This window comes from Hyperolius riggenbachi, chromosome 10 (genome assembly GCF_040937935.1).
Source record: "Hyperolius riggenbachi isolate aHypRig1 chromosome 10, aHypRig1.pri, whole genome shotgun sequence".
NCBI classification, from domain to species: domain Eukaryota; kingdom Metazoa; phylum Chordata; class Amphibia; order Anura; family Hyperoliidae; genus Hyperolius; species Hyperolius riggenbachi.
The window spans coordinates 212225668-212251779 of NC_090655.1; the positions used below are offsets into that span (position 1 = coordinate 212225668).

The window sequence follows — 26112 nt, forward strand, 5'->3', positions numbered from 1 at the left end:
TTGCAAGGTGTGCAAGACCCGCCTGAGCAGGGGGAAAAGTATTAACAACCTCTCCACCACCAGCATGAGCCGCCACATGCTATCCAAACATCCCACTCTGTGGGCAAACGCGGCAGGACAGGGTACCAGCAACACTGCCTCCCTTGGGGTCACCAGACTCACCACCAGACCCGCCTCAGCAGCAGCAGTAGCCCAGCCATTGCGTGGTTCACAACATTCACAAACATCAGACGACGCTGACACTGTCACTTTCCGGAGTAGTGCTCTTGAGGTCTCCCAGTGTTCATCAAACACAACAACCAACAGCCCTTCAGTGTGCAGCCCTACGATTCAGTTGTCTGTCTCGGAGATGTTTGATCGCAAGAGGAAATTGCCAGCAAATGACCCCCGGGCCGTGGCAGTAACAGCCAGCATAGCCAAGCTTCTGGCCTGTGAAATGCTGCCATATCGAGTGGTGGAGACAAACAGCTTCAAGGGCATGATGTCAGTGGCCATCCCACGTTACGTGGTTCCCAGCCGCTACCACTTTGCGCGCTCTGCAGTGCCTGAGTTGCATGAGCACGTGGTCAGCAAAATAACCCGAAGCTTGAAGAATGCCGTTGCCTGCAAGGTTCACCTCACCACTGACACCTGGACGAGTGCGTTCGGCCAGGGTCGATACATCTCCCTTACCGCGCACTGGGCGAACCTTGTGGAGCCTGGCAGCGATTCCTCACCTGCTACGGCGCGGGTGTTGCCCACGCCGCAAAAAGCTGCACCGCCGTCCCTCCCACTGGATAACAACAGCAGCACCTACCTCTCTGACTCCTTCTCCTCCAACGCATCTCAAAGCTGTACCTCATCCGGAAACGCTAACCCAGCAGCAGTAGGATCGTGGAAGCAGTGCAGCACAGCTGTTGGCATGCGTCAGCGAGCGTTGCTGAAGCTGATCTGCTTTGGGGATAAGCAGCACACAGGGGAGGAAATTTGGAGGGGAATAAAGGAACAGACGGATTTGTGGCTGGCACCGCTGGACCTGAAACCGGGCATGGTTGTGTGTGATAATGAGAGTAATCTCATTTGCGCTTTAAGGTTGGCTAAGCTGACACACATCCCTTGCCTGGCGCACGTGATGAACCTAGTAGTTCAGCGGTTCCTGAGGACATACTCAGGCGTGGCCGATCTTCTGTTGAAGGTGCGACGAGTGGCCAAACATTGCAGAAATTCCAGTACTGCTTCGGGGGCACTTGCCAAGATGCAGGAGCGCTTCAATCTCCCCCACCATCGCTTGCTGTGTGATGTCCCTACGCGCTGGAATTCTACGCTGCACATGCTAGCCCGCTTTTGCGAGCAGAAGAGTGCAGTGGTCCAGTACATGATGGCGCAGTACCGAGGCGCATCCGGACAGCTGCCAAGCTTCTGTGGATCCGATTGGGCCAACATGTTGGACCTCTGCCAAGTCCTCCAAAATTTTGAGCAATCCACGTTGCTTGTGAGCAGTGACAACTCTTCAGTCAGCATTACCATACCACTGCTGTGTTTACTGAAAAGGTCAATGTTGAAAATCAAGGAAACAGCTGTCATGATGCAACTGGGGGGATTTTAAGGAGAAAACGATCAGCGTGATGGTATCAACATCAGGCCATCCACCTCAGGAAACGCTGGCCCCAGCAGCTATGACGAAGAAGAGGAGGAGGAACAGCTGGAGTTGGAGCAGGAATTTCCTGCCACCACTGACGAGGGCCAGAGCGGTGCACGTTGGACTTCCACAATTCAGCGCGAATGGTCAGCAGAAGCAGACCAGGAAGAAGGTGACGACTATGATGCATCACAACAACTATCACAACGCTCACAAGAGGATGATGAGGATTCTGGCAGGACTATGGCACACATGGCTCAATTCATGCTAGACTGCATTGAACGCGACCCACGCATTGTGCGCATTCTGGACAACACCAATTACTGGGTTTATACCCTTCTGGATCCACGGTACAAACACAATGTTCCAAAACTGCTTGAAGAAAGAGTCAGACAGGTCAAAATGGAAGAATACCAGCAGGCCCTTGTGGAGACTTTAGAGAGGAGATTGACATCCTCCCCCTCCTCTAGCCAGTTGTACGCCGACAGACTGACTTCCGCAAACCCAGGACGACCAGGAGGGCAGCAAACAACACAAGCCGCAGCTAGTGCCCAAAAGGGAATGGTATCGGCAGTGTCTTTGGAGTGGGAAAATTTTCTGACACCCATGCAGCAGCAGCCCACAGAACAGCAAGCGTGCAGATCCACCTCCAACACCGATCGCCTGGAGAAGATGGTCAAGGACTACATGTCAGATGGCGTAGCTGTGTTGAACAATCCATCTGCACCCTTCAACTATTGGGTATCGAAGCTAGACACCTGGCACGAACTGGCAATGTACGCAATAGAGGTGCTGGCTTGCCCGGCAGCCAGCGTTATGTCGGAACGCTGTTTCAGTGCTGCCGGAGGCATCGTCACAGATCGGCGTATCCGCCTCTCCACAGAAAATGCAGACCGTCTGACTCAAATTAAAATGAATCAATCCTGGATTGGAAACGACTACGCAACACTCCTGGACCCCAACCAAGTAACATGAACAATGACCATCTGTGATGGGTTAGCGTTTCCGGTCCCTGTTTATTGAACCTCTCATCTGTATTACATTTATGACTGCATGGCGGCAAAAAGCATTGCTATATCCACACGCTATTTGTCCTCATGCAAGGCCTGGGATGCTGTGTCTCAAAAAGCGTGGCCTTCTCCTCCTGCGCCTCCTCCTGTTCCATCACGTGTGCTGCTGCTGCTGCTGGGTTAGCGTTTCCGGTCCCTGTTTATTGAACCTTTCATCTTTATTACATTTATGACTGCATGGCGGCAAAAAGCATTGCTATATCCGCACGCTATTTGTCCTCATGCTAGGCCTGGGATGCTGTGTCTGAAAAAGCGTGGCCTTCTCCTCCTGCGCCTCCTCCTGTTCCATCACGTGTGCTGCTGCTGCTGGGTTAGCGTTTCCGGTCCCTGTTTATTGAACCTATCATCTTTATTACATTTATGACTGCATGGCGGCAAAAAACATTGCTATATCCGCACGCTATTTGTCCTCATGCAAGGCCTGGGATGCTGTGTCTCAAAAAGCGTGGCCTTCTCCTCCTGTTCCATCACGTGTGCTGCTGCTGCTGCTGCTGGGTTAGCATTACCGGTCCCTTTTCCTGGAACCTCTTCTCTGTATTACATTTATGACTGCATGGCAACAAAAAGCATGTTACCTGTGCAAAGAAACATGACATTTTCCACATTTAAAAGACAGTTTTTCCTTTGAAACTTTACAATCAATTTTCTCAAAAACTATAAGCTCTTTTTCAAATATTTTTTTTCCTCTTGTACCCACTCCCAAGGTGCACATACCCTGCAAATTTGGGGTATGTAGCATGTAAGGAAGCTTTACAAAGCACGAAAGTTCGGGTCCCCATTGACTTCCATTATGTTCGAAGTTCGGCGCGAACACCCGAACATCGCGGCGATGTTCGGCGAACGTTCGCGAACCCGAACATCTAGGTGTTCGCCCAACACTAGTTATCAGGCAGCAGTGGCCAGTTACTAGGCAGCAGTGAGCAGTTGTAAGAGTTTGAGAGGCATTTCACTGCCTATCAAAAGTCTGTGGAAAGGAGGCCTGATTCTGCACCGAATCTGCACATTTTATGATCTACTCACTCTGCATCTATTCTACTAACATCTGTAAGTGCCTCCTAATCCCCTCTGTAACCATTACCCATAGTCTCCCCCAGGCCCCAGTCTCTGCCTCGGCCTGACCACAGATGGCACCGCTGCTGATAAGCAGTCAGCAGACACTTGTTTACCAGTATGTATAAATATATAAGGCCTCTTTTCCATTGGCAGGCATTGAAATGCCTGTCCCACTCTTATGAATAACGAAGATATTACAACTGCCTGTTGCTGCCTGGTAACTGCTTGTTGAGCACACAGCTCAACAGTCTGTGGACAAGAGGCCTAATGCAACATTGTAGTTGGGAGATACAAACACTCTAGACATCTTATGTGTGATGTAGGCTCATCCTACCTCTCCAACCGCTCCTTCACGACCGCCTTCAATGAGTCCTCGTCCACCCCCAACCACCTCTCGGTGGGAGTCCCCCAAGGTTCGGTCCTTGGCCCCCTACTGTTCACCCTATACACATCCTCCATTGGCAAGGTTATCTCCTCCATGGGTTTTAACTATCATCTGTATGCAGATGACACCCAGATCTACCTCCACACCCCTGACATATCCACCACTACCATGGACAAGGTCTCCTCCTGCCTATCAGCCATCTCCTCCTGGATGTCCGCTAGGTTCCTGAAACTAAATCTAGACAAAACGGAATTTATGATCTTCCCACCCCGGCCATCCACAAACCTCCCAGATGTGCATGTCACTGTTAACCACACTACCATTCGCCCTACATCTCAAGCCCGTTGTCTGGGTGTCACCCTGGACTCCGCACTCTCCTTCACTTCTGTCACGGACGATTGCGGGGACGCAGGCGCGTCCTGGAACCGCCCGTGAAGAAAAGAACGATCGCACTCGATTCCTGCATCGATTGCGCTTCAAATCGATACAATTCGGGTTGAGTGTGTAGGGGCAGCTGCAGTCTTTTCTCAGCAGAGAGAGAGCCCCAGCCTAAATGCTGGTTGGCCCTTTTGATATGCTAATGAGCCTGGGCCCAGAGAGTCCCTGGCTTCAAGCTGTGCTGATGGCCCATCCATCAGGTATAAGGTGACAAAAACCATGACAGAACCAATTTAGAGTGAGGAAACTCAGACACTCCGACTCCTTTTCCCAGCAGGGAGCCGACATGTGGCTTGCTGCTGCCAACTTCAAAGAACCTTTGCCTGGGAATGACCTGGTATAAATCCCAGGGGTCTCTCATATTCCATAAACTGCTATATGTATCATATTTTCTGTGTTGCCAGGCTGGCAGACCCTCCAAACTAACAGAGCAGGTAGGGCCCTGCCTGGCGTTGGTTCTGAGAACATTTCAGAACCTTCTGAGGTAAAGACTGCCCGTTAGGCAGTTCAACAGTGCCCTAGTGGTACCACAGGGGTCCCACCCCTCATGTTTGGTATCAGACTGCTGGGTACATCGAGGCAGACCTGAAAATATTAGTAAATCTGCCCTGACCTGTACGGTTCTGTGAGATAGAGCCCATATATGGTTAAGGCATGATTTCTGGTCTCCAGGACAAGGGCAGGACTCATCTCATGTTCTAAGGGGGTGTGTGGGCCCGCCCTCACTTCCTCCTACTGAATCAGGGGCATAAGAATGGGAGAGGAGCCAACCTCAGAGTCCTCCACTCTGAAACATCTTGAACTCTTCAGATGCCAGCTTGAGGATATGCTGGCATCCACCTGGTCTGAACTCTGAACTCTGGACTTTGAAACCAAGGACTTTATGATTCTTCCCACAATAAGGACATCTTCCCAGGAACTAAGTATTTTTCTCCCTTCTTTTATTTTTCATACTGGCTATTACTGTTTAATAATTGTCTGTATATATTAATTATTTATATTGCGTGAATAAACGACTTTCTCCAAGTCATTCACTTTCCGCTACCCTGCTTATCAGCACACACACAGAAATGATCCCGGGTCTCTGAAGATACGCTACTGTTTGTTGTTGTTGGCTAGACAGAATATCGTGTGTTAACCGTTTTATTCGCAGGACTAGTCAGTTAGTGAGTTCCTCTGTCTCAGGAAACAGAGGTGGTGGCAGATCCCATGAACTAGTGTGTGAGTTGTAATCACCCGTGTCTCACAGGCTCCCTTCTGAGTTGTCTGCGGCTAATTCTTAACGGTTCCTGCGCATTGACTGCGACCAGAGTTCGCACGATCTGTGCGCTGGCACCGTTTTGAAGGCTAAGTGCGGTCAGCCACAAGGGCTCCTGTGACAGTGTTAGGCAGCGGTTGGGACCTGTGTTGTGCTGAAAGTATCTAGGATAGCGCTAGCGCTATCAAGAAACGAACTAATTCGTTGGTGTAGCTGGAAGGCAATATATTTTTTATATATACAGAGAAACTGTGTAGCCAGTACCCCTTCCCCAAAGTTTTATTTTATTTGGCATGGAAATGTCCGGGAACTACCAGAACATGTGCCTAGCAGACCTGGAAAATCTTTGCGAAGAGAGGGGCATTGGCATCCCCCGCAAGACAAAACGGGACCTGATAGCAGACTTGTCCAGATGGGATGCCCAGCAACTGCGGGAGCCGGGAGTGTCCGCTGAGGTGGATACCAGCCCATCTGACAATCAAGGGGAACCAGAGGCTGAAGATCTTAGGCGTACAGAGGTTGAGCATCCTGCGGGCCCTGTTGCAACAGTTACGCCAGAGACTGTCAGTGTGGACCCCAATCCCAGAATTTCTGAAAGTACTCGCCTGGAACCGGCCAGTACTGGACTGTCCGTTTGTACTGATCCGCTAATGCAGCAGGCATTACAAAAGCTGATGGACACTGACCTGGACAAGTATCTGCAGTACATGCGTGAGGAGCGCCAATCTGCGGAACGCAATGCTGCTGCTGCTGCAGAACGCCACGCAGAGAGGGAGGCCGCTGCTGCAGAACGCCACGCGGAGAGGGATGCCGCTGAGCGGGAGCGCCAACGACAGCATGAGCTCAACATGGCAAAGGTTCAACAGGCCAGCCGGAGTTCACCGCCCAGCCTCCCTGCTGAAGGAGCTGCAGCACCCGTAAGTGCAAAATTTAAGTTTGCTAATATTGAAAAAGACACAGACATTGACTTGTTTTTGCGGTCTTTTGAAAAAGCATGCCGTCAGTATCGTCTGTCCCAAGACCAGTGGGCCAGACATCTGACACCTTTGCTGCGCTACAAAGCGCTTGATGCCTTCGCAGAATTGCCTGCGGAGAAGGATAATGATTATGCTGCTATAAAAGACGCTATCATTACTAAGTACCAGCTGACGCCAGAAGCCTATCGGAAAAAGTTTAGGGCCTGGCAGAAAAAGTCTTCTGATTCGTACCGAGATGTGGCCAGCAGCTTGCTCACCACACTCCGCCAGTGGACGCTAGGCCTCACCAAAGGGTCTTATGGCGTCCTGGAGGACTTGATAGTCCTCGAACAATTTCTGAACATTTGCCCTGCTGATGTACGACAGTTTGTGTTAGAACGCAGGCCGGCTTCAGCCACTGTCGCTGCAGACCTTGCTGAGACTTTTGCAACTACCCGGGTGGCTGATACCCGCAGAACTGTCCCATCCAGCTGGAGAGGAGGTCAGCCCAATACCTCGGCAGACCCTCCTGCCCCTGTGAGCCGTCCGCCACAGAGGCCACCCAGCGCAGCTGCTGCACCCAGGCCTGCAGCGCCTGGAGAGGTCACCTGTCACTACTGCCGCCAGCCCGGACACATGAAATTCGACTGTCCGGAGCGGAGACAGACACCACCAGCACCTGGATCATCTGCATCACCTGCACCTCACCCACAGCAGAGGCAACCCGCCAGCGAACCACAGCCTGGATCATCAGATTTTGTCCTGTTTGCACGCGGACAGGAAATCCGCGACCGAACCGACCAGCAGCAACTTGTTAGAGTGAACGGCAAAGTTGTCACCGGATTTCGAGACACCGGAGCTGACATCACGTTAGTTCACTCACATCTTGTGCCAAAGGAGAGCATCAGCTCCAGCCGATCCCTTGCCCTTACTGGAGTAGAGGGCACCCTTTTCCACATAGCCCACGCAAGAGTGAAGCTGGATTGGGGAGTGGGAGGGGTCCACGAAAGGGTTGTTGGGGTTATGAAGGATCTCCCAGTCCCTGTGTTGCTGGGGACTGATTTGGGCAAGCTTGTGTCCTACTATGAACCTGCCACGACCGCCTTGTCGCTCACGGAAGGAGATGGACTCTCCACCCACCACCAGGTACTTTATACACTTGGGGGAGCACCAGGGGGAGGTGGGTTGAATGTGCCCAGTTCAAGGGTACCAGGTTCAATAGTGCCTGCTTCAAAGGCACCTGAGTTTGATGTACAGGCTGTCTGTTGTGATGATGCTGTAACTGTACCTGAGTTTACTGTACAACCTGTCTGTAATGAAAAAATGTCTATACCTGTCAATGCCATTACTGCATGCAATGATGATTTGAGTAATGTCCGTCTGTGCCATTCTGACAGTGTACCTGTGCTAGCAGTACCGCGCAGCTGCACTGCTCAGAACCCGAGCTCAGAACAGGTGGAGGGGGTTCCGGCCTCCTCCCCCTCCTCTGACCGCAGGGATGAGACCTTTCAGCCGCTGGCCTCGTGTGACATGAGCCAGTTGGCTGAAACTGACAGCGCCATATTCTCAGCCGCACTACAAAGTGACCCAAGCCTGGAGGTGCTTAGGCAGCAAGCCGCTGAGCCCCTCGCAGACGGGGCCGCTTTCAAGGTGTACTGGGAAGGTGGGAGACTGTACAGTGAGTCTGTACAGCCCCCTACAGGTAGATCCCACGCGGATACCAAGTGGCTTGTGGTCCCGAGTGCGTTCAGGGGACATGTGCTGAAATCCGCACATGGTAATCCTCTGACAGGGCACTCGGGTGTCCGCAAGACACTCGCCGGTATTCGGAAACAGTTTTATTGGCCCCGGATGAACAGGGATGTAGCCAACTACTGCAGGGCATGTGCCGTCTGTCAGGAGCTGGGAAGGTCCAGGGATTCCCGCGGGATTCCCTTAGGTCCACAGCCACTCAGCAGGGGAACCCTGCGTGGGCTGGCTGTTGACCTAACCAACCCACTGCCCGTTGTCAGCAGTCTCGGCAGACACCACGTCCGACTGCAGTGGCGCAAACGCCCTGTCCAGAACGGTCCATGTTGGGTCAACCCTGCGGGTAGCAGACCGCGACCGGTCCAGGGGAACCGAGCCACAGGCTCCAATAGGTTTTCCCGCCGTACCGGCAACTCGAGGCCCGTCAGCCAGGTTAGCGGCGCCGCCACACATCTTGCGGATGAGTGGCTAAGCCACGGACAAGGGGGAGGGCTGTCACGGACGATTGCGGGGACGCAGGCGCGTCCTGGAACCGCCCGTGAAGAAAAGAACGATCGCACTCGATTCCTGCATCGATTGCGCTTCAAATCGATACAATCCGGGTTGAGTGTGTAGGGGCAGCTGCAGTCTTTTCTCAGCAGAGAGAGAGCCCCAGCCTAAATGCTGGTTGGCCCTTTTGATATGCTAATGAGCCTGGGCCCAGAGAGTCCCTGGCTTCAAGCTGTGCTGATGGCCCATCCATCAGGTATAAGGTGACAAACACCATGACAGAACCAATTTAGAGTGAGGAAACTCAGACACTCCGACTCCTTTTCCCAGCAGGGAGCCGACATGTGGCTTGCTGCTGCCAACTTCAAAGAACCTTTGCCTGGGAATGACCTGGTATAAATCCCAGGGGTCTCTCATATTCCATAAACTGCTATATGTATCATATTTTCTGTGTTGCCAGGCTGGCAGACCCTCCAAACTAACAGAGCAGGTAGGGCCCTGCCTGGCGTTGGTTCTGAGAACATTTCAGAACCTTCTGAGGTAAAGACTGCCCGTTAGGCAGTTCAACAGTGCCCTAGTGGTACCACAGGGGTCCCACCCCTCATGTTTGGTATCAGACTGCTGGGTACATCGAGGCAGACCTGAAAATATTAGTAAATCTGCCCTGACCTGTACGGTTCTGTGAGATAGAGCCCATATATGGTTAAGGCATGATTTCTGGTCTCCAGGACAAGGGCAGGACTCATCTCATGTTCTAAGGGGGTGTGTGGGCCCGCCCTCACTTCCTCCTACTGAATCAGGGGCATAAGAATGGGAGAGGAGCCAACCTCAGAGTCCTCCACTCTGAAACATCTTGAACTCTTCAGATGCCAGCTTGAGGATATGCTGGCATCCACCTGGTCTGAACTCTGAACTCTGGACTTTGAAACCAAGGACTTTATGATTCTTCCCACAATAAGGACATCTTCCCAGGAACTAAGTATTTTTCTCCCTTCTTTTATTTTTCATACTGGCTATTACTGTTTAATAATTGTCTGTATATATTAATTATTTATATTGCGTGAATAAACGACTTTCTCCAAGTCATTCACTTTCCGCTACCCTGCTTATCAGCACACACACAGAAATGATCCCGGGTCTCTGAAGATACGCTACTGTTTGTTGTTGTTGGCTAGACAGAATATCGTGTGTTAACCGTTTTATTCGCAGGACTAGTCAGTTAGTGAGTTCCTCTGTCTCAGGAAACAGAGGTGGTGGCAGATCCCATGAACTAGTGTGTGAGTTGTAATCACCCGTGTCTCACAGGCTCCCTTCTGAGTTGTCTGCGGCTAATTCTTAACGGTTCCTGCGCATTGACTGCGACCAGAGTTCGCACGATCTGTGCGCTGGCACCGTTTAGAAGGCTAAGTGCGGTCAGCCACAAGGGCTCCTGTGACAACTTCCCACATCCAAATCCTCACAAAGTCCTGCAACTTCCACCTTCGTAACATCTGTAAGATTCGCCCTTTCCTGACCTCTGCCACCACCAAACTCCTCATCCATGCCCTCATAATTTCCCGCCTTGACTACTGCAATGCCCTGCTGTCTGGTCTCCCTATGACTCGAACAGCCCCACTGCAGTCCATCATGAATGCGGCAGCCAGAATTATCCACTGCTCCCATCGCTCCACCACGGCAGATCCCCTCCTAGAATCCCTCCACTGGCTTCCTATCCAGTCCAGAATCAAATTCAAGATACTGTGTCTGACCTACAAATCTGTCCACAAAACCTGTCCAACCTACATTTCCGATCTTACTCAGAGGTACACACCTAGCCGCTCACTCCGCTCTTCCAACGAACTTCGCCTAACCGCCCCCCGCATCACCCAGTCCCATGCACGCCTCCAGGACTTCTCAAGAGCTGCTCCAACACTATGGAACTCCCTACCTCCACCCATTAGGGCAGCCCCCTCCTTCAACATCTTCAAGAAAGCCCTCAAAACTCACCTTTTCACTCTGGCCTACTACCCCTCACAAGTGCTCTAAACCTACAGCTGAACTCTGGTCACCTACCGTTCGTGTCCTTACCTCTCCCTCTAGATTGTAAGCCTTTGGGCAGGGTCCTCCTCCTTTTGTGTCCTACCTGATCATGCACCTCCATTACTGTGAACCCATGCTATGCATCTGAGTGAACCTAACTTGCCTAATCTCCATGCTCCCCTCCAGTGACTGACTAAGCATTACCTTGTACTCATACTGTGCTGTGTGATCTGGTTTTCTTGTATTCTGTATTGTCGTATTGCTCTATGTCACCCCTAAATATTGTCTGTAACCTAAATTAATGTTCAGCGCTGCGTAATATGTTGGCGCTTTATAAATACAATAAATAATAATAATAATAATCCTATGTGCTAGTATCCTGCAAATTTCTCAGCCTGATATTCCCCTCCAGGGGTCAGTAGCCCCCCAGCCCCATATGATGCATGGCGGAGATACTTTTCTTCATATTGAGGGGGGGGTGACAGAATACATTGTATATTAGACGTTGTATTCCCCCTGATAATGATGGAGACAGAAGAGATCGGGGGAGCAGTAAGCAGAGCTGGTCACATAAGAGCGGGATTTCCCGGCCGCAGCCTCCGCTCAGAAGTCCCCCGGAGCTGTAATGGGGGAGGGGAGACCCCTGCCAGCCGGGCGGCCACACACAGGGGGCACACTGCTATATTCCGGAGGGAATAAACCCACGTTTCTCCCGGCAGGAAACACAAGCAGAGAGCCGAGCAGTGACAGCTGTGTGGAGAGGAGAGGGCGGCAGCGAGTCCGGATCCCTCCAATAGGAAGACGAGGCGCGCTCCTATCAGCAGCCAATGGCAGCGCGGCCGGAGAGGCTATATAAGCGCCGATTGGCGCTCTCCCCGCAATGTTACACTGTGTTGTGCAGGAAGATGGCAGAGACCGCACCAGCAGCCGCCCCTCCCGCAGCGGAGCCCGCCGCCAAGAAGAAGCAGAGCAAGAAGGCGGCAGCCGGAGGAGCCAAGAAAGCCAGCCAGAAGCCTTCCGGTCCCAGCGTGTCCGATCTGATCGTCAGAGCCGTGTCCGCCTCTAAGGAGCGCAGCGGGGTCTCCCTGGCCGCCCTGAAGAAGGCTCTGGCTGCCGGAGGATACGATGTAGAGAAGAATAACAGCCGCCTCAAGCTGGCCGTCAGGAGCTTGCTGACAAAGGGCACCCTCGTCCATGTCAAAGGTACCGGCGCCTCCGGCTCCTTCAAGATCAGCAAGAAGGAGGGCAGCAAAGACAAGGCGGCCGCCAAGAAAAAGCCATCCGCTGCGGCTAAGTCTAAGAAGCCGGCTGCTGCGGCCAAGTCTCCAAAGAAAGCTAAGAAAGCCCCCAGTGCTGCCAAGAAGAGCCCGAAGAAAGCGGCCAAGAAACCGGCGTCAGCTGCTAAGAAGCCAAAAGCTGCCGCTAAGAGCCCGGCTAAGAAGGCAGCCAAGCCTAAAGCCGCTAAGAGCCCAGCAAAGAAGGCAGCCAAGCCTAAAGCCGCTAAGAGCCCGGCAAAGAAGGCAACGAAGCCTAAAGCCGCTAAGAGCCCGGCAACGAAGCCTAAAGCCGCTAAGAGCCCGGCTAAGAAGGCCGCTCCTAAGAAGAAATAAGCCAGAAGCCTTCCCTTATCTCCTCAAACCCAAAGGCTCTTTTCAGAGCCACCCACTCTCTCCTGACAGAGCTGTATAATCCCACTACAGATCATGTAACACCAGAGTATAGCAATGAATAAGTCGCGGAATAGATCTGATTATGGTAGAAATTTATCAGCCAGCTTTACAAACCAGACTGTCTCTTTCCCCTCTAAGTGAACGCACACTGGATGTAATTTCCCCGAGAATTCGGATTTATTCTGACTAGCGTCTGCCAGATTTAGTGTTACAGGAAGCCCACCTATGAATAACGAAGATATTTCACCTACGTGGTGGGCAGCACGATCAGGATTGCGTAGGTGGGTTAGCAGTGATGGGACCCCAGTTCGAAACCCAGTCGGAGTTGTATCTGCTCGGTGTATGTATGTTTTTCCCGTGTCTGTGTGGGTTTCCTCCGAGCATGTTGTTGTCCTCCCACATCCGGAAAGCATACAGATAAGTTAGTTGGCATCCCCCTTAATTGGCTCTAGATTAGGATACATACACTTCAAATACATACATATGACCATGGTAAGGATTAGATTATGAGCACCTCTGAGGAACAGTTAAGTGACAAATATGTGCAATATAAAATATACACATGAAAAAGGTGTCTGGAAAGAGGAATAAGCTCTAGAAACGCAGAGCACTGACCTCTACATACATTTAGGTGTTGCTTAGTACCCATACAGGAACCGTACAGAGGACTCGTGCTGGTTCTGATCTTCAGACTAGAATAGTCCAATAAATAGCTTCCGGCAATTTGCTATTAGAAGTACAGCTGGAGCTCTCGCCCGGTCCCCAACACAGTGACTATTCGGAGCTACCTAGCTTTCTCTGAAGGGCTGCCATCCTTGTCTTGTTTGTCCCTGGATAGAGAATGTCAGAGTAGAGAAGGACGTTACACATCCTATTACCGACAACCCCAGCAGGTGACCTGGTTCCCTTTCTGTATGCAGATGCCCACCCATGTAGATGTGGAAGGCGGACATACACGCCAAGAGATAGCAGAGTCGGGGACCTGGCAACGGCTCATTACTAGAATCTCGGGTGTCATTAGTTGCACTCAGCTCTCCATGCCCCCGGGGATGCACGTTTCTCTATCATCCTTATAACAGCAGCAACATTCAGAAAGATCACTAAAATGTATTAGTTGAGAGAAGAACACCACTATATACACCGGAGCCCTCGAGATAATTAGTGACGGTGTCAGGGAAGCGCTGCTGAGTAGCTGGAGGAACAGAGTGCAGCCAAGATGTAGCATGCAGCTTTCTGCAGACAGCTGTGCCGCCACTCAACGGCTGAATGTAGAGACCTCCCCCCCAATTTGGAAAGATTGCACAGCATACGGCAATTTGCTTCATGCAAGGTTCTCAAATGGCGGGATGCAGCTCAATAGCACAAGTCTGTCACGAACAAACTGCTCTCCGTCAGTCACTCCACCTTGTCCCAGGAAGGGACACAGTACACAAATTCTGCCCCTGAAATGTTTCACCTTGCTTCATGAGAGAACCAGCCCTGCACACGTTCTATCTGCATATACTAGGCACGGGACAACTCCAGCTACAGATCCCCTAGTCTCCCTGCAGCGAGTAGATGGGGTGACGTGCGGCACTACAGCTCTGTATAGAGGATGTGGGGGGTGGCTCTGAAAAGAGCCTTTGTGTGACGTAATAGGATGGCTGCGTGACGTGATTAGGCCCTCTCGCCGCGGATCCTGCGGGCAAGCTGGATGTCTTTGGGCATGATGGTGACCCTCTTGGCGTGGATGGCGCACAGGTTGGTGTCCTCGAAGAGCCCCACCAGATAAGCCTCGCTGGCCTCCTGCAGAGCCATGACGGCCGAGCTCTGGAAGCGCAGGTCGGTCTTGAAGTCCTGGGCGATCTCCCGCACCAGGCGCTGGAAGGGCAGCTTGCGGATTAGCAGCTCGGTGGATTTCTGGTAGCGGCGGATCTCGCGGAGAGCCACAGTGCCGGGCCGGTAGCGGTGAGGCTTCTTCACTCCGCCGGTGGCTGGAGCGCTCTTAGGCCCGGTTCACACTTGCGGTGGCCCTCCGGAATCGCCGTGCCGGAGCCGCACCGCTTGCAGAACGGACGGAACGGACGCACGGCATAGCAATGAAAGCCTATGCGTCCGTTCACATGCGTCCGTTCTGCCGAACCGGAGCCGGACCGGATCCGGGCCGGATCCGGACTCCGGCCTCCGTTCCAACATGCGCTATTTTTTCATCCGGCTCCTCCGGCAGCCGTATCCGGGGCGGAGCCGGACTGCACCATCCGGCCAATACAAACCAATAGGAACCGGAGAGCGCACAACACACTGGCTGAGAAATCCGGATGTTCTACCCCACTTCCTATGGGGATTGTTGCGGCGATATTGGATGGGGACACATGGGCAAGCATTTTGGAGTGGAGCAGCACAGCTGGATCCGGATCCGGAGATGTTGGCAGCATGTCGGAGGTGGAGGTGAGTGCTAAACAGCAGAGGGCCTGATTCCACAGGTCCCCCTTCTGCTGACCTCCCAGACCCCAACTTTTTTTTTGTTTTTAACGAACTTTTGCCAAACGGATCCGGATCGCATCCTGATGGACACTAGTGTTGTCCGGATCATGAACGATTCGGATCTTTGATCCGAATCTATTTTATGAGTCGATCATCCGAATCAGCAAAATGAGTGATTCGAATCGCAAAAGGGGCGGGGCCAGGAGCGACACGCCCCCTCTCAGCAGGCAGCGGGGTCCTGGAAGCAGAGCAGGGATGGATCGGTGAGTTGGAGGGGAGCCAGCCTTGCAGCCACAGGTAGATGAGAGAGAGAGAGGGGACATGGGTGCCACTGCCAGATATGTGTAGAGCACACATACTGGCTGCAATGTGCTGCTCATTATAGGCTGGCTGTTCCGTAGTGCTGCACAGTGAACACATTGGAAGCTTTTGGCTCAGCACAGCTCAGTAACTTTGCAGACAGTGTGATTGAAAGGCAATATAATCCTCCTGCACTCGGCACTAAACAGCTGCACTTATCTTCTGGGACTGGGAATGCTTTCTTTCACTGTGCGACCTTTTCTTTCAAAGTGTACAGATGAGCATATGGGTGAAATATATGTAAAGCGTATGACTTCAGCATGTGGGTATTAAGTGCAAACATTTCTGCTCTCTGCTCGTCCCTCCTCCCTTCTCTGTCCACTCCCTGCCCTCTGTCCATCTTCTCCCCTTCTCTGTGTGTCCACTCCCTCCCCTTCTCCTGTCCACAGACCTGTCCTGCTGTTCATTTCACCCCCGAATGCTTCCGGTAGTAAAATGATCCGAGATTCGGATCAAAGATCCGGATCTCTTCAATGATCCGATTCGAATCATCCGGATCATTGAAAAGATCCGAACTTCCCATCTCTAACGGACACCTGATGCAACCTGACCAGATCCGGATCAGAACCGTACGGTTCCGATCCGGATCCGGTCAGGTCATCCGGTCCGTTTGGCAAACAACCGCTAATGTGAACCGGGCCTAACGGGCGGCTTTAGTAGCCAGCTGCTTGCGGGGAGCCTTCCTGCCGGTGGACTTGCGGGCTGTCTGCTTGGTTCTGGCCATGCCTGCTAATCAGCGTCACTAATGTGCTGCTGCGAATATGGGGAGACACAGCCGCCGCTACTCCTATTTATACTGAGCTCTGCCCTCTGATTGGTCGGGGCGTGTCTTGTGTCTCTCCCTGATTGGCTAATGGAGGGCATCTGTTACTGTTCAAATGTACCGCCAGACTATTGTTCCAGCAGCAGCTCGCCAATTTACCCTAAGAGGTCATACTTGCCTATTAATTAAACTAAAAATAAAAAACTATACTAGATAATTATAAAGCCGCGGGAAATAGTGGAAGGATTAGGAACATAAAATAAAGTACTTGTTTCTCTGCAGCTCACACAGCACAAGCTGTTCTGTATCGGCTCAGATCAGAGGAGGAGAGGAGGCGGAGCCAGAGAGGAAACATTGTACCAGATGAGAGAAATAGATACAATATTTGGGCTGTTCATGTATCTATCTAGGTAGCTGCAGCCGGCTGGGAAGCTACACATCACTTGTGACTACAGATTGGCAGGCGGGGGATCCCTGTCCCCATTCATCAGCCACCATAGTCATAGGTAGTGAAAGAAATGCTTCAGACAGAAATGAAAAGCCTACTGCGGCTGCTTATCCTTGTGATAAGATATTTTATGTCAATGGACATCTGGCTAGTTGGGTCTTACATAAACAAAAATCTAAAAATAAGCATAAAATCTATAACGTATGTAAGAAACCTTAACCAATTTTTTCTTGCATACGTTATAGATTTTTATGCATCGTATATTTTTTTATTTTCCCTACTGCGGTAGGTCAGTAGAGGTGATTGGTGCGTGTCTGGGTGAATTTGGAGGCTGCTAGATGTACATATACTCATTTGAAGGCAGCTTTTTATATTGTTACTACCTGGGGCTATTATAGTATTGAGAGAGTGAAAGGAGGATGAGTGAATTTAGCAGCAGGATTAAAAAAGGCAGTGGCATGTCCAATATATATTTTCCCATACCGTTTATCATCTACCGCTGCATTGATGAAGGGCCGGGTATGTTCTGCTCTGGGAGACTGGGGTATGTCCGAGTGTAAAGAGGTCGTCTGCTGCAGTGTTCTGAACAACATCCCTACACACAGATTAAAGGCTGCATGCTAAAACTGTTCAGCCATCTTCCCATCTGCGAACACCCTGTCTGACCCCATAATTCCCCCAGAAACACAGGGGTCAGGACAGTGAGCACCTATTAGTTACAATAATCTACTGGCTCTACAATAGTGTTGGGTGGGCAGTGGCAACCATCCAATCATTTTGTAACTTGGCACATTCAACCACTACTAAAACTCAAAGGAGAGGAATGCCGAAGTTCCACTTCTGTGTATTGCATGGCAGATCGGATAGTATTAGGAAGTATTACCAAGTCACCCTGATCTTGCAGACTTTGTAACGGTTTTAATTTGCAAGATCACTGTAAATTTTATCAATGCATTATGTGTCCAAACATATCATACAGGGAATACCGGTCATTATACTGTTCTGCCTAATTTAGGAATATATTTGTTCGGCCTCCTTTAAGTTCACGAAATAAATCTAAGCATTTTACTAGCTGTGAACAGGCTCTGCCGCATGATAAAAGCCGATAGACCAACGTCACTCAGCTCATATATGGATATGAATCAGCCTAAACCACAAATCGTTAAAATAAGTGGCCTAGAGGTGGGAAGAAACTACTACGTGTAGGACCCATACTGCGCAGGTGACTAGCCAATAATCTGTGTTAACGTATATAGGGTGCTGCAAGCAGTGACTGGATGGTGTACTGGTTAAGGGCTCTGCCTCTGACATGGGAGACCTGGGTTCGAATCTCGGCTCTGCCTGTTCAGTAAGCCAGTAATTCAGTAAGGAGTTTATTGGGCAAGACTCCCTAACACTGCTACTGCCTACTGAGTGCGCTCTAGTGGCTGCCTCGCAAGCGCTTTGAGTCCGACAGGAGAAAGGCGCTATACAAATACTGCCATTATTAAAAAGAACAGATCAGGTGCATATTGGATGACAGGCCGCCTAATACTGAAAGGTAATAAACCAGCTCCGTAGCGATTTGGTGGGTGGCTCTTAGAAGAGCCTTTGGGGTGTGCTTAGTATCCGGGCAGCGCTGTTACTTGGCGCTGGTGTACTTGGTGACGGCCTTGGTGCCCTCGGACACGGCGTGCTTGGCCAGCTCTCCCGGCAGCAGCAGGCGGACGGCGGTCTGGATCTCCCGGGAGGTGATGGTGTGGCGCTTGTTGTAATGAGCCAGACGGGAAGCTTCCCCGGCGATGCGCTCGAAGATGTCATTGACGAAGGAGTTCATGATGCTCATGGCCTTGGAGGAGATGCCGGTGTCGGGATGTACCTGCTTCAGCACCTTGTACACGTAGATGGCGTAACTCTCCTTCCTGCTCTTCCTACGCTTCTTGCCGTCCTTCTTCTGGCTCTTGCTCACGGCTTTCTTGGAGCCCTTCTTGGGGGCAGGAGCGGACTTGGCTGGCTCAGGCATGGCTGGAAGATGCTGCTGCTCAGTCACTGCGGAGTGCGGAGATATACAGAGAGGCCACAGCGCCGCCTCCCCTCCTTATATGGGCGGCCTATGCAAACGCAGCTACTGAGGAGCTGCTGTGCTGATTGGCAGCGTCACTGTCACCGCCCGATCACCGCCCCTTCTCCCTCATTGGTTTAGCACAACTACACACCGGCTATTCAGGTATAACATGCAGAGCACCGCCCTAGTCGCTGATTGGCGGATTGCTAGACCGAGACGCCATTGGCAGTACTGAATAGTAGTGATGCTCAAATACCCCTTTTTAAAATTCGAGTTTGGTCGAATTCGAATAGTAAATTATTCGAGGTCAGTCGAATATTCGAGTCGAATAATTTTTACTATTCGATTCGACCTCGGACTTCGAGCTCACTATTTGAGTCGGTATTCGAGCTAACTATTCGAGCTGACTATTCGAATTGGCCTTAAATAGCTTCCCAACACTTGTTTTGAGGGTTAATGATGCAAGAAACATATTTTTTTCCAAGTGACAACAGCAAGTGATTATGTGGGGATGTTCCTTTAAAAAAAAAAAAAGGTGAAAAGAGAAGTTGTGTCCAGAATTTTGTTCAGTACTGTATATACTTCTTCTTCTTCTTCTTCTTTATCTTCTATATCTTCTTCTTCTTCTTCTATATCTTCTTCTTCTTCTTCATCTTCTTCTTCTTCTTCTTCATCTTCTTCATCTTCATCTTCTTCATCTTCATCTTCTTCATCTTCTTCATCTTCATCTTCTTCATCTTCTTCTTCATCTTCTTCATCTTCTTCATCTTCATCTTCTTCATCTTCTTCTTCATCTTCTTCATCTTCATCTTCTTCATCTTCTTCTTCTTCTTCTTCTTCATCTTCTTCTTCATCTTCTTCATCTTCTTCTTCATCTTCTTCATCTTCATCTTCTTCATCTTCTTCTTCATCTTCTTCATCTTCTTCATCTTCATCTTCTTCATCTTCTTCTTCATCTTCTTCATCTTCATCTTCTTCATCTTCTTCTTCTTCTTCTTCTTCTTCATCTTCTTCTTCATCTTCTTCATCTTCTTCTTCATCTTCTTCATCTTCATCTTCTTCATCTTCTTCATCTTCATCTTCTTCATCTTCTTCTTCATCTTCTTCATCTTCTTCATATTCATCTTCTTCATCTTCTTCTTCATCTTCTTCATCTTCATCTTCTTCTTCTTCTTCTTCTTCTTCTTCTTCTTCTTCTTCTTCATCTTCTTCTTCATCTTCTTCATCTTCTTCTTCATCTTCTTCATCTTCATCTTCTTCATCTTCATCTTCATCTTCATCTTCTTCATCTTCTTCTTCATCTTCTTCATCTTCTTCATATTCATCTTCTTCATCTTCTTCTTCATCTTCTTCATCTTCATCTTCTTCTTCTTCTTCTTCTTCTTCTTCTTCTTCTTCTTCTTCATCTTCTTCTTCATCTTCTTCATCTTCTTCTTCATCTTCTTCATCTTCATCTTCTTCATCTTCATCTTCATCTTCATCTTCTTCATCTTCTTCTTCATCTTCTTCTTCTTCTTCTTCTTCTTCTTCTTCTTCTTCTTCTTCTTCTTCTTCTTCTTCATCTTCTTCTTCATCTTCTTCATCTTCTTCTTCATCTTCTTCATCTTCATCTTCATCTTCATCTTCTTCATCTTCTTCTTCATCTTCATCTTCTTCATCTTCTTCTTCATCTTCTTCATCTTCATCTTCTTCATCTTCTTCTTCTTCTTCTTCTTCTTCTTCTTCTTCTTCATCTTCTTCTTCATCTTCTTCATCTTCTTCTTCATCTTCTTCTTCATCTTCTTCATCTTCTTCTTCATCTTCTTCATCTTCTTCTTCATCTTCTTCATCTTCTTCTTCTTCTTCATCTTCTTCTATATCGTCTTCTTCGTCACTTATTTCTCTTTTCATTTTTTTTTTTTTAAAGAAATGCAGCTATTTTTGAGTGTAACAACAAATAGCTGGTGGCGCACGCATGTTGGAAGCGCCATTGTATGTGCTCCCTGGCAGTGGAAACACACAGACAGCAGGAGGTAAATTTAGCAGCAGGAGGAGGAGGATGAGTGTGTGGCAGCATGCAGTCAATGAGGCAGGCAGCGTGACATAATAGCCCTGGTACCTAGCGGTGATACCATGGCTGTAAATAAACACAACAGGAGGTCCCAGACAGCGGTCGTGCAGCCCACATTGTGTCCAATACACAACTGGGACAACACAGTTTTCAACCCGGGCACCTCAGAAAAATTAAACCTTTTTTTGTAATGGTTTTGTAGTTTTGGTTTTACAACCAATTACACAGATATATAGCTATTTTTTGACGTAATAGCTGGTGGCAGAGTGGCAGCAGAAGGTAAATCTGTGTACCCTGGCGGTGGGAAACACAGACAGACAGCAGCAGCAGCAGGAGGAGGAATGGAGGAGAGTAATTATGTGAGCAGCTATTGTTTGACGTAATAGCTGGTGGCAGTGTGGCAGCAGAAGGTAATTCTGTGTACCCTGGCAGTGGGAAACACAGACAGACAGCAGCAGCAGGAGGAATGGAGGAGTAGTGTGAGTGTGGCAGCAGGTAGGCAGCGTGACATAATAGCCCTGGTACCTAGCGGTGATACCAGGGCCGTAAATAAACACAACAGGAGGTCCCAGACAGCGGTCGTGCAGCCCACATTGTGTCCAATACACAACTGGGACAACACAGTTTTCAACCCGGGCACCTCAGAAAAATTAAACCTTTTTTTGTAATGGTTTTGTAGTTTTGGTTTTACAACCAATTACACAGATATATAGCTATTTTTTGACGTAATAGCTGGTGGCAGAGTGGCAGCAGAAGGTAAATCTGTGTACCCTGGCGGTGGGAAACACAGACAGACAGCAGCAGCAGCAGGAGGAGGAATGGAGGAGAGTAATTATGTGAGCAGCTATTGTTTGACGTAATAGCTGGTGGCAGTGTGGCAGCAGAAGGTAATTCTGTGTACCCTGGCAGTGGGAAACACAGACAGACAGCAGCAGCAGGAGGAATGGAGGAGTAGTGTGAGTGTGGCAGCAGGTAGGCAGCGTGACATAATAGCCCTGGTACCTAGCGGTGATACCAGGGCCGTAAATAAACACAACAGGAGGTCCCAGACAGCGGTCGTGCAGCCCACATTGTGTCCAATACACAACTGGGACAACACAGTTTTCAACCCGGGCACCTCAGAAAAATTAAACCTTTTTTTTTTTTAATGGTTTTTTGGTTTTTGGTTTTACAACCAATTTAGCTATTTTTGGACGTAATAGCTGGTGGCAGAGTGGCAGCAGAAGAAGGTAATTCTGTGTACCCTGGCAGTGGGAAACACAGACAGACAGCAGCAGCAGGAGGAGGAATGGAGGAGTAGGCGAGCAGCTATTGTTTGACGTAATAGCTGGTGGCAGAGTGGCAGCAGAAGGTAAATCATCTGTGTACCCTGGCAGTGGGAAACACAGACAGACAGCAGCAGCAGCAGCAGGAGGAGGTATGGAGGAGCAGTGTGAGTGTGGCAGCAGGTAGGCAGCGTGACATAATAGCCCTGGTACCTAGCGGTGATACCAGGGCCGTAAATAAACACAACAGGAGGTCCCAGACAGCGGTCGTGCAGCCCACATTGTGTCCAATACACAACTGGAACAACACAGTTTTCAACCCGGGCACCTCAGAAAAATTAAACCTTTTTTTTTTTTAATGGTTTGTTTGGTTTCGGTTTTGCAACCAATATAGCTATTGTTTGACGTAATAGCTGGTGGCAGAGTGGCAGCAGAAGAAGGTCATTCTGTGTACCTAGTGTTGGGCGAACATCTAGATGTTCGGGTTCGGGCCGAACAGGCCGAACATGGCCGCGATGTTCGGGTGTTCGACCCGAACTCCGAACATAATGGAAGTCAATGGGGACCCGAACTTTTGTGGTTTGTAAAGCCTCCTTGCATGCTACATACCCCAAATTTACAGGGTATGTGCACCTTGGGAGTGGGTACAAGAGGAAAAAAAAATTAGCAAAAAGAGCTTATAGTTTTTGAGAAAATCGATTTTAAAGTTTCAAAGGGAAAACTGTCTTTTAAATGCGGGAAATGTCTGTTTTCTTTGCACAGGTAACATGTTTTTTGTCGGCATGCAGTCATAAATGTAATACATATAAGAGGTTCCAGGAAAAGGGACCGGTAACGCTAACCCAGCAGCAGCACACGTGATGGAACAGGAGGAGGGTGGCGCAGGAGGAGAAGAAGGCCACGCTTTGTGAGACACAACAACCCCGGCCTTGCATGAGGGCAAGAAGCGTGCGGATAGCAGGCTTTGTACCGCCATGCAGTCATAAATGTAATAAAGATAAGTGGTTCAATAAACAGGGACCACGCGGCAACGCTAACCCAGCAGCAGCAGACGTGATGGAACAGGAGCAGGCGCAGGAGGAGAAGGCCACGCTTTGTGAGACACAACAACCCAGGCCTTGCATGAGGGCAAGAAGCGTGCGGATAGCATGCTTTGTACCGCCATGCAGTCATAAATGTAATAAAGATAAGTGGTTCAATAAACAGGGACCACGCGGCAACGCTAACCCAGCAGCAGCAGACGTGATGGAACAGGAGGAGGCGCAGGAGGAGAAGGCCACGCTTTGTGAGACACAACAACCCCGGCCTTGCATGAGGGCAAGAAGCGTGCGGATAGCATGCTTTGTACCGCCATGCAGTCATAAATGTAATAAAGATAAGTGGTTCAATAAACAGGGACCACGCGGCAACGCTAACCCAGCAGCAGCAGACGTGATGGAACAGGAGCAGGCGCAGGAGGAGAAGGCCACGCTTTGTGAGACACAACAACCCAGGCCTTGCATGAGGGCAAGAAGCGTGCGGATAGCATGCTTTGTACCGCCATGCAGTCATAAATGTAATAAAGATAAGTGGTTCAATAAACAGGGACCACGCGGCAACGCTAACCCAGCAGCAGCAGACGTGATGGAACAGGAGGAGGCGCAGGAGGAGAAGGCCACGCTTTGTGAGACACAACAACCCAGGCCTTGCATGAGGGCAAGAAGCGTGCGGATAGCATGCTTTGTACCGCCATGCAGTCATAAATGTAATAAAGATAAGTGGTTCAATAAACAGGGACCACGCGGCAACGCTAACCCAGCAGCAGCAGACGTGATGGAACAGGAGCAGGCGCAGGAGGAGAAGGCCACGCTTTGTGAGACACAACAACCCAGGCCTTGCATGAGGGCAAGAAGCGTGCGGATAGCATGCTTTGTACCGCCATGCAGTCATAAATGTAATAAAGATAAGTGGTTCAATAAACAGGGACCACGCGGCAACGCTAACCCAGCAGCAGCAGACGTGATGGAACAGGAGCAGGCGCAGGAGGAGAAGGCCACGCTTTGTGAGACACAACAACCCAGGCCTTGCATGTGGACAAAAAGCGTGCGGATATAGCAGCAATGCTTTTTGCCGCCATGCAGTCATAAATGTAATACAGATGAGAGGTTCAATAAACAGGGCCCGGAAACGCAACACCATCCCAGATGTTCATTGGTCATGTTACTTGGTTGGGGTCCTGGAGTGTTGCGTAGTCATTTCCAATCCAGGATTGATTCATTTTAATTTGAGTCAGACGGTCTGCATTTTCTGTAGAGAGGCGGATACGCCGATCTGTGACGATGCCTCCGGCAGCACTGAAACAGCGTTCCGACATAACGCTGGCTGCCGGGCAAGCCAGCACCTCTATTGCGTACATTGCCAGTTCGTGCCAGGTGTCTAGCTTCGATACCCAATAGTTGAAGGGTGCAGATGGATGGTTCGACACAGCTACGCCATCTGACATGTAGTCCTTGACCATCTTCTCCAGGCGATCGGTGTTGGAGGTGGATCTGCACGCTTGCTGTTCAGTGGGCTGCGGCTGCATGGGTGTCAGAAAATTTTCCCACTCCAAGGACACTGCCGATACCATTCCCTTTTGGGTACTAGCTGCGGCTTGCGTTGTTTGCTGCCCTCCTGGTCGTCCTGGGTTTGCGGAAGTCAGTCTGTCTGCGTACAACTGGCTAGAGGAGGGGGAGGATGTCAATCTCCTCTCTAAAGTCTCCACAAGGGCCTGCTGGTATTCTTCCATTTTGACCTGTCTGACTCTTTCTTCAAGCAGTTTTGGAACATTGTGTTTGTACCGTGGATCCAGAAGGGTATAAACCCAGTAATTGGTGTTGTCCAGAATGCGCACAATGCGTGGGTCACGTTCAATGCAGTCTAGCATGAATTGAGCCATGTGTGCCAGAGTCCTACCAGAATCCTCATCATCCTCTTGTGAGCGTTGTGATAGTTGTTGTGATGCATCATAGTCGTCACCTTCCTCCTGGTCTGCTTCTGCTGACCATTCGCGTTGAATTGTGGAAGTCCAACGTGCACCGCTCTGGCCCTCGTCAGTGGTGGCATGAAATTCCTGCTCCAACTCCAGCTGTTCCTCCTCCTCTTCTTCGTCATAGCTGCTGGGGCCAGCGTTCCCTGAGGCGGATGGCCTGATGTTGGTACCATCACGCTGATCGTTTTCTCCTTCAGATTCCCCCAGTTGCATCATGACAGCTGTTTCCTTGATTTTTAACATCGACCTCTTCAGTAAACACAGCAGTGGTATGGTAATGCTGACTGAAGAGTTGTCACTGCTCACAAGCAACGTGGATTGCTCAAAATTTTGGAGGACTTGGCAGAGGTCCAACATGTTGGCCCAATCGGATCCACAGAAGCTTGGCAGCTGGCCGGATGCGCCTCGGTACTGCGCCGTCATGTACTGGACCACTGCACTCTTCTGCTCGCAAAAGCGGGCTAGCATGTGCAGCGTAGAATTCCAGCGCGTAGGGACATCACACAGCAAGCGATGGTGGGGGAGATTGAAGCGCTCCTGCATCTTGGCGAGTGCCCCCGAAGCAGTACTGGAATTTCTACAATGTTTGGACACTCGACGCACCTTCAACAGCAGATCGGGCACGCCTGGGTATGTCCTCAGGAACCGCTGAACTACTAGGTTCATCACGTGCGCCAGGCAAGGGATGTGTGTCAGCTTAGCCAACCTTAAAGCGCGAATGAGATTACTCCCATTATCACACACAACCATGCCCGGTTTCAGGTCCAGCGGTGCCAGCCACAAATCCGTCTGTTCCTTTATTCCCCTCCAAATTTCCTCCCCTGTGTGCTGCTTATCCCCAAGGCAGATTAGCTTCAGCAACGCTTGCTGACGCATGCCAACAGCTGTGCTGCACTGCTTCCACGATCCTACTGCTGCTGGGTTAGCGTTTCCGGATGAGGTACAGCTTTGAGATGCGTTGGAGGAGAAGGAGTCAGAGAGGTAGGTGCTGCTGTTATCCAGTG

The 26112-nt window shown here is 50.1% G+C and overlaps 2 protein-coding genes and 1 pseudogene across 2 annotated transcripts; 1 reads left to right on the forward strand and 2 right to left on the reverse strand.

The window, feature by feature from the left end:
- Nucleotides 1-11940: 11940 nt before the first annotated feature.
- Nucleotides 11941-12645, forward strand: LOC137534406 (histone H1.11R-like). The gene has a single exon (XM_068255903.1). The coding sequence runs from the start codon at nt 11941-11943 to the stop codon at nt 12643-12645; it is 705 nt and encodes a 234-aa protein (XP_068112004.1).
- A 1716-nt stretch (nt 12646-14361) lies between these two features.
- On the reverse strand, nt 14362-16252 carry LOC137534429 (histone H3-like; annotated as a pseudogene).
- A 2092-nt stretch (nt 16253-18344) lies between these two features.
- On the reverse strand, nt 18345-18741 carry LOC137534432 (histone H2B 1.1-like). Its single transcript, XM_068255924.1, has one exon. The coding sequence runs from the start codon at nt 18739-18741 to the stop codon at nt 18361-18363; it is 381 nt and encodes a 126-aa protein (XP_068112025.1). The 3' UTR covers nt 18345-18360.
- Between the last annotated feature and the right edge of the window lie 7371 nt (nt 18742-26112).